The 12,395-nt window shown below is 44.5% G+C and overlaps 1 protein-coding gene across 1 annotated transcript in view; it reads left to right on the top strand.

The window, feature by feature from the left end:
* Positions 1-602: 602 nt before the first annotated feature.
* Positions 603-12,395, top strand: part of trip4 (thyroid hormone receptor interactor 4) — an 82,505-nt gene continuing 70,712 nt past the window's right edge. Inside the window, exons 1-6 of the mRNA XM_067973357.1 lie at positions 603-767; positions 2,186-2,355; positions 2,870-3,006; positions 6,217-6,429; positions 8,692-8,776; positions 11,977-12,106. Coding sequence (XP_067829458.1) covers positions 643-767; positions 2,186-2,355; positions 2,870-3,006; positions 6,217-6,429; positions 8,692-8,776; positions 11,977-12,106 — 860 coding nt within the window. The 5' untranslated portion in view covers positions 603-642. The remainder of the gene's footprint in view (positions 768-2,185; positions 2,356-2,869; positions 3,007-6,216; positions 6,430-8,691; positions 8,777-11,976; positions 12,107-12,395) is intronic.

The following is a 12,395-nucleotide window of genomic DNA, read 5'->3' as shown; positions in this document are numbered from 1 at the left end:
TCAAATGCCTTCTGGATGTTCATATAAATAACATTCATTGACATTCCCCTGCCCACTACTTTAGCCACCTCTTCAAAAAATTCAATCAGGTTTGTCAGGCACGATCTACCTTTCACAAATCCATGCTGGCTCTCCCTGATTAACTGAAAATTCTCGAGGTGTTCAGTCACCCTATCCTTAATTATAGACTCCAGCAATTCTCTTCATAAGTAAAGCACCACCCTAAGCTTCGCTTTCGCAGTTGGAGGAGCTGACACACAATTTTTAGGCTCATACTTTAGAGTGATAACTTCAGTGAAGTACTTCTGGTCTGTGGATCTGTGTCCCAGCCTAAGTCATATCTTGAGATCACAGCTGATTGACAGTGATATTTCTGAGATGCCATGACACATTGGTGCCAATCCCCTTTTAAAATAATTCCACTGTAATTCGAATAGACTGATTTATTTAATGCAATCTATTTTGTTTCTGTACCTTTGAATTAATTTGGCTTTCTCCAAAGAAAGGTTGCTTGGCTCTCTTTGATCCCGGAACATTAATGCGGAGCTGGCGGTACCGTGGGGGGAAACAGCGGCGTGTTGCACCTTTTATGTGTGCGGTGTGTGCAGGGGGAATGTTTCCGGGTGGATGTGAGCCGGTCTAATGGCCGCTGCCGGGAATGACTGTGGCGCAGGGAGGGTGAGCGGCGATGTGGAGTCTCTGCTGCGATGGTGTCAGGAGGAGCTGGTTCAGAAGTTCAGCCTGGAAGTGAACGAGGAGCTGATTCAGTAAGTGAGAGCTGGCGGCCCGAATCTCCCGCGGGAGAAGCAGAGTCTCAGGGGGCCTGGGCTTCGGTTCCATCCCTTTCTGCCCTCGGCCCTGCGGTTATGGGATTAAAAGGGACATTAACCTGGCAACAAAACTTCAATTCTACAAGGTAATAGTTATAAAATTCGATGTGGCACAAGATTCACGACACTGAGGTCCTCAGAAGAGCAAATAGGCCAGGCATTAAGGTAATAGTGAAGTGGGCTGGTCACTCAGTCCGAATGCTTGATACTAGACTACCCAAGGTGGTCATCTTTGGTGAGCTTAAGCTTATAGAATCATAGAATCATAGAAGTTACAACATGGAAACAGGCCCTTCGGCCCAACATGTCCATGTCGCCCAGTTTATACCACTAAGCTAGTCCCAATTGCCTGCACTTGGCCCATATCCCTCTATACCCATCTTACCCATGTAACTGTCCAAATGCTTTTTAAAAGACAAAATTGTACCCGCCTCTACTACTGCCTCTGGCAGCTCGTTCCAGACACTCACCACCCTTTGAGTGAAAAAATTGCCCCTCTGGACCCTTTTGTATCTCTCCCCTCTCACCTTAAATCTATGCCCCCTCGTTATAGACTCCCCTACCTTTGGGAAAAGATTTTGACTATCGACCTTGGTAAACCTTCTCCTGGTGCTCTGTTCTAAAGATGTAAAGATTGCCTGAAGACCAATCGTAAAAATAAATGGCATCTTAACTGATACATGGGAGCATGATGCTTGTGACAGGGAAAAAGCGACAAAAGACGATTCACGATGGGACGACAAAGCTTGAAACAAGTTGTAACCAGCTAACCAAAGAAAAGAGAGCCCAAATGAATCTAGGAAAAATCAGCCCTCAGGTGAATCTGACCTCCTGTGTGTGGGAAAATATTTCTCATGAAAATTGGGCTCTATAGTCATGAGAACCCACAACCTGTATTAATTGGAGATGAATCTGAGTCTGTCGTCACCAACAACGATGGATAAACCATTATCATCTAATTTCCTTTTAAAATAATTAGTCTCTTGCCAACATTGTGTGAAAAAGTGCTTCCTGATTTTGCCCCGAATGGCCTGGTTCTAATTTAAGGATGGTCAAAGACGCACTAGATGAACCGTGGCCTTTTTTCCTCTAGCGGTTCCTATGTTCACTGCACTACTGCGTAGAGGGATGTGGCTATGAACTTTAGGTTAAGCGCATTGTTCGGGGCAGTGTGCTGGCACCTTTAAGCTGTGTTGAATTTGACACATGGTTTCCTGGTGCTGCCACTGGGTTGAGGAATGTGAAACGTGTTTCATTCCCTGATACCCTCATCTCAAACTTTCAATTTCCCTTCCCCTCCCCGCCCCCCAACTATGTAAAAAAAATTAGCAAGTGTGTTTATTTTATTAATCCAGGTATATCTTGTCGATTGAGAGTGCGGAGGAAATTGAAGAGTACGTCGCTGATTTGATTCAAGGGACCGAAGGGAAGAAACAGCTTTTCATTGATGAGCTTTTGAAAAGGTGGAAGCGATCGCAAGAACCACTTACACCTGGACAAGTGCAGTTATACAGAAAAAAAGATGGTGCGTCTGATTGTAGCACAGTTGGAATAAATAGACTTTTAATTTTCTAATTTGTGGAACAGTGTACTTTGTTCCTGAATTCAATTCTGATGAATTAGATTTTTAATTTGCAGCTAAAAGAAAAGCACTCCTAACAGTTACCACATGCTTTGTAACTCCAGTGCAGTAATGAGGGAGTGCTGCACTGTCGGAGGTGCCATCTTTCAGATGAGACGTTAAACCGAGGCCCCGTCTGCCCCCTCAGGTGGACGTAAAAGGTCCCATGATACTTTTCAGAGAAGAGCAGGGGAGTTTTCCCTGTTGTACTGGCCAACATTCATCCCTCAAACTACATCACTAAAACAGATTATCTGGTCGTTATCACGTTGCTGTTTGTGGGACCTTGCTGTGCACAAATTGGCTGCTGTGTTTCCTACACTACGACCATGACTACACTTCAAAAAAGAACTTCATTGTCTGTAAAGCACTTTGGATGTGCAAGGCGCTGTATAAATGCAAGTCTTTCTTTCTATAGAGGTTCCAGATTCATCGAAAGCAAGTGATCAGCTCAAGAAGTCCAAGCGGAAAGGCAGGAACAAGCAGGAACCGTTGCTTGTGTCTGACAGCCAGCTCCCAGCAGAAGAAGTCAAAACACCCATGGATCTGGTAAAAGTAAGTTCTGGCAACAGACATTTTTATATTTGCTCACTGCACCGAGGAAGGACAGTGAAACTCCGATCTGCCTACTTCATGGCCGTACCAGCATTGCACATTCCCTGGCCGGGTAGAGCAGAATAACTGATAGAAAGGTCCCAGGACTGTACCTCAGGCAGTTTCACAAAACCTTGCAGCAGGAGTAGGCTATTCACCCCCTCAAGCCTGTTCTGCCATTCTATTCGATCATGGCTGACCTGCATATCAACTCCATTTACCTGCCTTTTCTCCCTATCCCTTGATACCCTGACCTGACAAACTTACAATCTCAGTTTCGAAGATTTCAATTGAGCCCCAGCATCCATGGCATTTTGGGCGGGGAAGTGTTCCAGATTTCCACTACCCTTTGTGTGGGAAAAAGTGCTTCCTGATTTCACTCCTGAATGTCCTCGCTCTAGTTTTAAGATTGTGCCCCCTTAGTCTGGATTCCCACCACCAGAGGAAATAGTTTTTTGTACCTGTTCTATGAAGTCCATTTATCATTTTAAGCACCTCAATTAGATCCCCCCTCAACTCCATCTGCTGTAGTTTTGCCCACTCACTTAGTCTGCCTATGTCCTTTTCTAACTTCCTGCTCCCACTGACAACATGCTGTTCCTCCTAATTTAGTGTCATCTGCAAACTTGGGAATGCAACTCTCCATTCCTTCATCCAAGTCGTTTGTATATATATGGTGCAAAGCTGAGGTCCCAGTACAGATCCCTGGGGAACACCACTTGTCACATCCTGCCAATCAGAGTACATTCCCTTTATCCCTACTCTCTGTCTCCTTCCTCCCAACCAATAATCAATCCCTGTCACAAAGTTACCTCCAATTCCACACATCTTCAATTTTGATAATCTCTTGTGCGGAACCTCATCAAATGCTTTCTGGAAGTCCATATAGACAACATCCATAGACACTCCCTCTGTCCACCTTGTTAATGACCTCCCCAAAAAATTGAACTACATTAGTCAGACATGACCTCCCCTTCACAAATCGATGCTGAGTCGCTTTGACCAGCCAATACTTGTCCAAGTGCTCAGTCACACTGTCCCTGATGATAGATTCCAGTAACTTCCCCACAACTGATGTTCAACTGATGGGCCTGCAGTTACCTGGTTTCTCCCTCCCTTCTTAAATAATGGAGTGATATTTGCAATTTTCTATTCCATAGGCACAATTCCTGAATCTGGAGAATTTTAGTAAAACATTATGACTAATGCAGCTGCAATTTCCCTACCTATTCCTTTTATTACTGAGGTGGAAACCATCTAATCCTGGAGATTTGTCTATCTTAAGTCCCGTTATTTTTTCCATTACCATTTTGTTACTTGTATTAAATTTACAAAGTTCCTCCCCATGACTTATTTTTAGGTTCTCTTGGACTGCTGATATTTAGTCCTCTTTCTCCACTGTGAAAACTGATAGGAAGTACTCATTTAACAAGTCTGCCATTTCCTTATTGTCCATTATAGTCTTGTCTACATCTGTCTTTAATGTGCCCACATTCTCCTTTACCACTCTCTTCAATATATTTATAAAAACTTTTGCTGTTAGCTTGATATCCCTTGCAAGTAGTTTCATATTCCCTTTTTGCACCTCATTACTTTCTAAGAATCCCTTTGTTGTTTTTTATAGCTCTCCCAGTCTGCTGGATTTCCACTTTTCCTTGCATTTGTGTAAGCCTTTTCTTTTGAAGCTAAAAGCGAATTTCCCCAAGATTTTTTCCTGAGAGTTGCCCTGTAGAAGTTCCCAGCAGTGAGTGTTGAAATGGATCGGAGACTCCTTCATTAAATTCCAATGCCAAAAACATAACGAGCAGGGATTTTTCTTGATCGTTTATTTGTTTATGTTTCCTTTTCAAATATTAACCTGAAGCTGAAGTATTATTTCGTTGTACCTTTTGAAAGTTTATAGCAAGCGCTTTGGGATGTCCTGAGGTGGTGAAAGGTGCTATATAAATGTAAGTTCTTTGCTTCTTAATAGAAAAACTTCCTTTAAAACTAACCCGACCGTCCTGTTTGCTGCAAGTTTCTCCTTTCAATTGGTCGAACTCTGACTATAAATCTCATTCCAAACGTTTCCTGAAGGTTGACAGCCCTAGGGAACGTAATCTATTGGTAAATTATTTCTTTGAAGGTAGAAGAGGCTTTTTTAATGTACTCTCCACAAATGCACCTTTCTTGTTCACAAAGACCTGTTCCCAAACTGCTGTCATTGCCACTCTGAAATTAGCCACCAGGGGGCGCAAGAACCAATCCGGGGCGAAACTCTCTCTGAATTTCTGTTCCTATTGGATTTGCTTGGTACCTGCGTGAGATTTTGCCACCGCAGTATATCAGAGATTGGGACTTCAGTGTGTATGCATTCCATGCTGCAGCTCAAGGAGGTTCTCGCATGCTTTGTAAGTCATTTGGTATTGTGTCCCACCACCAGTCCTTAACTCCGGTACTGGTTGGAGACCTGTTCCAAGGCTGTGCCTATCCTGATTTGCAGACAGCCACTTGGAGGAGTGAAGCACTGGTCTTGGAGGGATTCCTTATGATTTAATTAACTTTTCTACTATTCTTGGGGGGAAAAGGAAGAAATCTGGATCTGCACATTGTTTCCTGAAGGTGTACAGCTGGGATTGGAAGTGTCCTGTAGGGATTTTGCAATGCAAGCCGGTGATTTTTACGCTGTAGCTAAAGTGAAAGTAGCTTTTGAGGACAGCGGTATAGTGTGTTCATCGACCAAGGTTAGATCTGCAGCATAGCTCAGTGGTAGCACTCTTGCCTCTGAGTCAGAAGGTTGTGGGTTTGAGTCCCACTCAAGAGCACATAATCCAGGCTGACACTCCAGTGCAGTACTGAGGGAGTGCTGCACTGTCGGAGGTGCCGTCTTTCGGAAGAGACGTTAAACCAAGGCCCCGTCTATCCTCAGATGGACTTAAAAGATCCCATGACACTATTCGAAGCAGAGCAGGAGAGTTCTCCCCGATGTCTTGGCCAATATTTATCCCTCAACCAACATTACTAAAAAGATTATCTGCTCATTATCTTATTGCTGTTTGTGGGAGCTTGCTGTGGGTAAATTGGCTGCCATTACAACAGTGACTACACTTTATAAAGTACTTCATTGGCTGTAAAATGCTTTGTGACATCCTGCGCAATACAATTGAACTTTTCGCTTTTGTTTTTAACCAGGTGCAGGAGACTAATTCTTCATCCAAGAAGAAGACAAAGTACTTGTCCCTGTACACACAGGAGGGCGAGGATCGATTCACCGTCATTCTCCCGGGCCGCCATCCCTGCGAATGCTTAGCACAAAAGCACAAACTCGTCAACAACTGCCTCGGTTGTGGTCGCATCGTCTGCGAGCAGGAGGGATCGGGACCCTGCTTATTCTGTGGAACGCTGGTCAGTTACTCTGCTTCCTGTGGCGGGAGATAGTCTGTGCTTGTATTCCTGACGGCAGTAAGGAAATGGTTGACCTTTTATTTTGCTCAAGATGTAAGGAATTCCCAATCGTCTCACTGAGCTACCTGTTGTATGTTCTGATTTCTACAGAGAAGGTTAAGTCAGTACTTTGTAAGCATTGCCCCTCACAATAACCCATTGACTGAATGCACCCTGCGATGTGTTCTTGATCTGTATAGGTCAGGAACATCCCAGGTCCGATCCATGGTCCGTGTTGAGTTACCTGATCTCGGCTCAAGAAATGGTTCTGGGTGGGGGGTGGGGGAACTACAAATGGCTGAGAAGGAGATTCGGCCAGTTTGCTGATTGTTATTCATTGAGCCCAGCTGGTAAGTGTGTGCGTGGTATGATCATTCACGGTGGCAGACCAGGGCTCAGTAATGGGTGCCAGGCTGCTGGCCACAAAAATGGCCATTTGAGCACTGAAGGCTATTGGCACCTGTGGAATCCAATGACTGCCTGAATCAGCTTCAGCGGCGGGCGGGAGAACAGGACGGAGATTGTCTTGGGGAGTGTTATTAAGTACAAGTGTAATTAGCTTTAACATTTTTTTCCCTACACATTTAATATTTTTATGTAGGCAATGAGTGATTATGTGATTCGATGAATCTGTCTAAGTCACCAAGCCTGACGGCGTGAGTAGGTTGATTAACATTAAGATGTAGTCATTCATCCCGGGTGCTTCAGCAATGTCTAATTTCAACTATGCTCATTAATTACGCTCCTTCTCAATGTCAGCGGCTCGAATGTGTGTGTCGTGTGCAGTGTGATGTCTTCATCTGAGTACAACTTGTGGTGTTTGTCGCGTTGTAGAATTTCCACAGTGCCTTTATTAGAGCCAAACCTCTGCGATACCCCATTCAATGACACCACTCGCACCTGGTGAAGATTCTGCAATCCACAGAATGCTTCCTTGTGCTTGTAAAAGTGGCTGTGCCTTGGTAGTTTTAGGTAGAAAATGATGCATAATATTTGTTTCGGACACGTGGAGATGAGCTGAGAGGCTTTCCGGGTTCTTTAGGACGTCCTTATCCAATGTTAAATCCTCCTCTCTCTGGTAGCTCCGCAATAAGCAGACCAAAGTTGTGCTATTCTTGTTCCATGGCTCATCAAAACTCAATGCTATGGAGTGGTCAGGCACACATTCAGTGCATTTACTTCTGAAATTCTTCCTTTTAATTAATGTGGGGAAATGTGTTATTCACCTTTTGATAGGAAGAATAGAAAAACAATTTTTTTAAAATTTTGAGAAACTATTAAATGTTGGTTTTCAGAGGGATTTGGGTGTCCTTGTACACGAAACACAGGAAGTTAAGATGCAGGTACAGCAAGCAATTAGGAAGGCAAATGGCATGTTGGCCTTGATTGCAAAGTGGTTTGGAGTACAAGAGTAAGGAAGTCTTGCTGCAATTGCTCGGGGTTTTGGTGAGACCACACCTAGAGTACTGTGTACAGTTTTGGTCTCCTTACCTAAGGAAGGATATACTTGCCTTAGAGGCAGTGCAACTAGATTGATTCCTGGGGGGTGAGAGTTCTCCTATGAGGAGAGATTGAGTAGAATGGGCCTATATTCTCTGGAGTTTGGAAGAATGAGAGGTGATCTCATTGAAACATATAAAATTCTGAAAGGGCTTGATAGGGTAGATGCTGAGAGGCTGTTTCCTCTGGCTGGAGTGTCTAGAACTAGGGGTCATAGTCTCAAGATAAGGGGTCGGCCATTTAGGACTGAGATGAGAAATTTCTTCACTCGGAGGATTGTGAATTTTTGGAATTCTGTACCCCAGAGGGGCGTGGATGCTCAGTCATTGAGCATATTCAAGGCTGAGATCGATAGATTTTTGTACTCTAAAGGAATCCAAGGGATATGGGGATTGGGTGGGAAAGTGGAGTTGAGGTCGAAGATCAGCCATGATCTTATTGAATGGCGGAGCAGGCTCGAGGGGCCGTATAGCCTACTCCTGCTCCTATTTCTTATGTTCTTAACTGATATCGATGGGAGGTGAATAGTAGGGAGAGTTTCTGTGGGTCATTTATTGAGGGCAGTCTTTGGGTGGGATACTTGGAGATCTGGGAGTAGCTTGGTTTTATGTGGCATAGAGAGACTTGAGAAAGGGAAAGCAAATGCCTGAATTAGATCCTTATTTCCTAAAGAAAAGTACACCTGAAAGAACAGAAACATTAAACTAAATGTATCCCTTGTAGGTCTGCACGAAAGAGGAGCAAGAGATCCTTGTCCGTGACTCGAACAAGAGTCAGAAATTACGCAAGAAACTCATGGGGACTGTTGGTTAGTAATTTAGTATTAAATTGGTATTGTGTATGTGATGAATTGGAAATATTTATTGCCGTTCTCCATTGGTTCTATTTTTTAAAGGCTGCGTGTAATTGACCCACACAGACCAGAAAGTCTTGGGTTCAGTTCCTGGTCTGTACTAAATTACCTGAGCTCAGCCAAGGTGCAAACAGGATGTCCCAACTGGCTACCTGCCTCAAAGGGAAAATTGCATAGAATGTACAGCACAGAAACAGGCCACTCGACCCAATAGGTCCATGCCAGTGTTTCTGCTCCACACGAGCCTCATCTCACCCTATCAGCATATCCTTCTATTCCTTTCTCCCCCATATACTTAACTAGCTTCTCCTTAAATGCATTGATGCTCGTCGCCTCAACTACTCCTTGTGGTGGCGAGTTCCGCATTCTAACCATTCTCTGAGCAAAGAAGTTTCTCCTGAATTCCCTATTGGATTGATTAGTGACTATCCTATATTTATGGCCCCTGGTTTTGGTCTCCCCCACAAGTGGAAATACTTGCTCTACGTCGACCCTGTCGAACCCTTTCATGATCTTAAAGACCTCAACAGGTCACCCACGTTTTTTTCCGCTTCTGATGGTTGCCGGTGATCTCTGCTGGAAAGTTGGGGTGTGTGGACGTCGAGTGAGGGCAGGATCTGGCTTGGGTCCAATGCCTCCTACGACCGTGGCTTGTCGACACTCCCTATCCGGGAAGAATGCCCAATCCGACGAAGCAGCAGAACCTGTGGAACTGTGCTCCATGTTCAATGCATATAAATGTGTGTTCTAATTTAACAGCACTCTCCATTCCAGGACTCGGGTTCAATTCTAGCCCTGGCTGATGAGATGAAATGCTACTATGCCTTTGGCTGTAAAGGTCTCTTTCCCAGCACTAGCGTTCCTCAGCTCGATCAGCACGTTCACCCATAACAAAAATCAGGTCACAGGGTGGAGTCCAGCTATGTGCTGAGTTAGCAGCTGGGATTCCCATGCCAGATTGCTATCCATTATTTCTACTGGGAATACCCATAGAGCATTCTTCTTTTGTTGCATACGTTTGGGATGATCAGTTCTGTGTTAAAGAAAAAAGCAAGAAAGATTTGCATTTATATTGCACTTTTCACCATGTCAGGTCATCCCACAGTGCTTTGCAGCCAATGAAAGACTTTTGAAGTAGTCACTGTTGTAATGCAGGAAACACGGCAGCTAATTTGCGCACAGCAAGATCCCACAAACTGTAATGAAATAAAATGACCAGATAATCTCTCTTTTTTTAAGTGTTGGTTGAGGGATAAATGTTGGCCAGGACACAGGGGAGAACTCCCCTGCTGCGCTTCAAATGGTGCCATGGGATCTTTTACGTCCACCTGAGGGCAGAAGGGGCCTCTGTTTAACATCTCATCCGAAAGGCAGCACTCTCTCAGTACTGCACTGGAGTGCCAGCCTAGATTTTGTGCTCAAGTCTCTGAAGTGGGACTTGAACCCACGACTTTCTGACTCGGGCGAGAGTGCTACCACCGGGCCACGGCTGACACTTGTAGAATAGTTGTTCAATACCAGACAATATAACATCTACAACAACAACTTGGATTTATATAGCACCTTTTAACATAGTAAAACATCCCAAGGCCCTTCACAGGAGCGTCGTCAGACAAAATTTGACATCGAGCCACGTAAGGAGATATTAGGTCAGGTGACCCAAATCTTGGTCCAAGAGGTTTTAAGGAGCGTCTTAAAGGAGGCGAGAGCAGTAGAGAGGCAGAGCACTCACACAAATTATGAAATTAATTTTGTTAGTGTATGATATCATGCTCCATGTTATTGTGGTCTGAGTGTTCCTATACAAGTTGCTTCTGAATTTTCATGTCTCTTGCTGTCTGTAGGTTGGAGTCAGAAACTGCCTTCAGGCAGCCAGTATCTGTCTGAACAATGAATGAAGTACAGTGCAGCTGTGGACCCATGGCTCAGCGGGTGACTGCTACTTGTTGCAGTAATGAGTGGTGTGATGTGGATTAATGTCGTGGCAGATTTCCAGTACTTGTCCTGGAAAAAGTGTAAAGCTTCGGCTGAGTTACTCCCTATGGGGAGACGGGGCATAATTGAAAGGCAAGTCACCCTGACTGCTGTGAAGCATTTCCTGGAATAGCCGCCACTGTGGCCTGGGAAAGGGTTGCTTGGCCGTCCTCCCAGCTGGGGAGCTGGTTACAATGTTCGTAATATTTTGTCAATAAGTTCTTTCTTTTCCTTGCATCTGTTATGGTCGCCTCCATCAAACGTTCCAGTTTGTAAGTAAAACTGACAAGATGCTGGGAAACCAGTGATTGTTGAATGATCAATGGCACCAAGAGGAATGGCGAAGATTAAAAGTAGAAGTTTGACTGCCCTCTAATGAAAATCTTGCTCAATGAATTGTCTGATTGGAGGACTAAGATATTTCTTTCTCCCCGCTTCCCCTGTTCACATGGAGGGGTACAGTTCCTCCAGCACCATGACCAAACAGCCAATGTGCGAGGCCGAGGCCAATTCTGTTTTCACCAGACGCCAGTCCACCAACGCATCAGGAGTTACTGGATAGCCATCTGGATGCTGACACTCCAGTGCAGTACTGAGGAAGCGCTGGACTGTTGGAGGTGCCATCTTTCGGATGAGATATTAAACTGAGGCCCCCTCTGCCCCCTCAAGTGGACGCAAAAGATCCCATGGCACTATTTCAGGGAGAGCAGGGGAGTTCTCCCTGGTGTCTTGGCCAATATTTATCCCTCAAACAGCATCGAAAAACAGTTTATCTGGTCATTATCACGTGTCTGTTTGTGGGACCTTGCGGTGCGCAAATTGGCTGCCACGTTTCCTACATTATAACAGTGACCGTGCTTCAAAAACTCTTTCACTGTCTGTGAAGCACTTTGGGACGTCCTGAGGTCGTGAAAGGCGCTATACAAATGCGTCTGTCTTTCTTTAGTTTTATAAAATCAGATATTAAAACGTGTTTTCATGACTAAAACCCTTGTTAACTTTACTACATGCAGGAGATGGCATTTAGTTTAAAGCCTCCTGGGTCAGTCATAGTGGAGATTAAATACAGGATTCCACGCAAACTTTCCAATGGCATTTGACTCCATTTTATAATCAGTTCCAAATGTTTCACTGTTTAAATGTGAAGAAGGAGGGACATGAAACTTGTTGGACTCTTCCAGGCGCAGACAGAACAGGGAATCCTGATATGTTTGAGAAGGACCTGCTGCCTCATCAAGAAATGGTTCTGAAGGCGGGGCTGGAGAAGGCTGTTAAACACAAAGACAAGCTACTGGAATATGACAAAACCAGGTAAAGGGAGAGGGTAACGTGATGACTGTGAATCACCATTGTCTTGGATATATTGTTGAAACAGGTGTAAATATAGCGACTACCTGTACAAACCCCCCTCCACAAAATGTTCTTCTACCAGTCATGTGACACTGAAGTCATGCAGGCTACCCTAATAACGCACATTTATTGAGGTAATAAAGCTCTGGTTAGACTGCGTCTGGAGTACTGCGTTCGGTTCTGGGCACCATACTTCAGGAAGGACGTATTGGCTTTGAAGGGGTGCAGCGCAGATTCACCAGAATGATAG

This window comes from Heptranchias perlo, chromosome 38 (assembly GCF_035084215.1).
Source record: "Heptranchias perlo isolate sHepPer1 chromosome 38, sHepPer1.hap1, whole genome shotgun sequence".
NCBI lineage: Eukaryota > Metazoa > Chordata > Chondrichthyes > Hexanchiformes > Hexanchidae > Heptranchias > Heptranchias perlo.
This window is presented reverse-complemented; position numbering and strand designations above follow the sequence as displayed.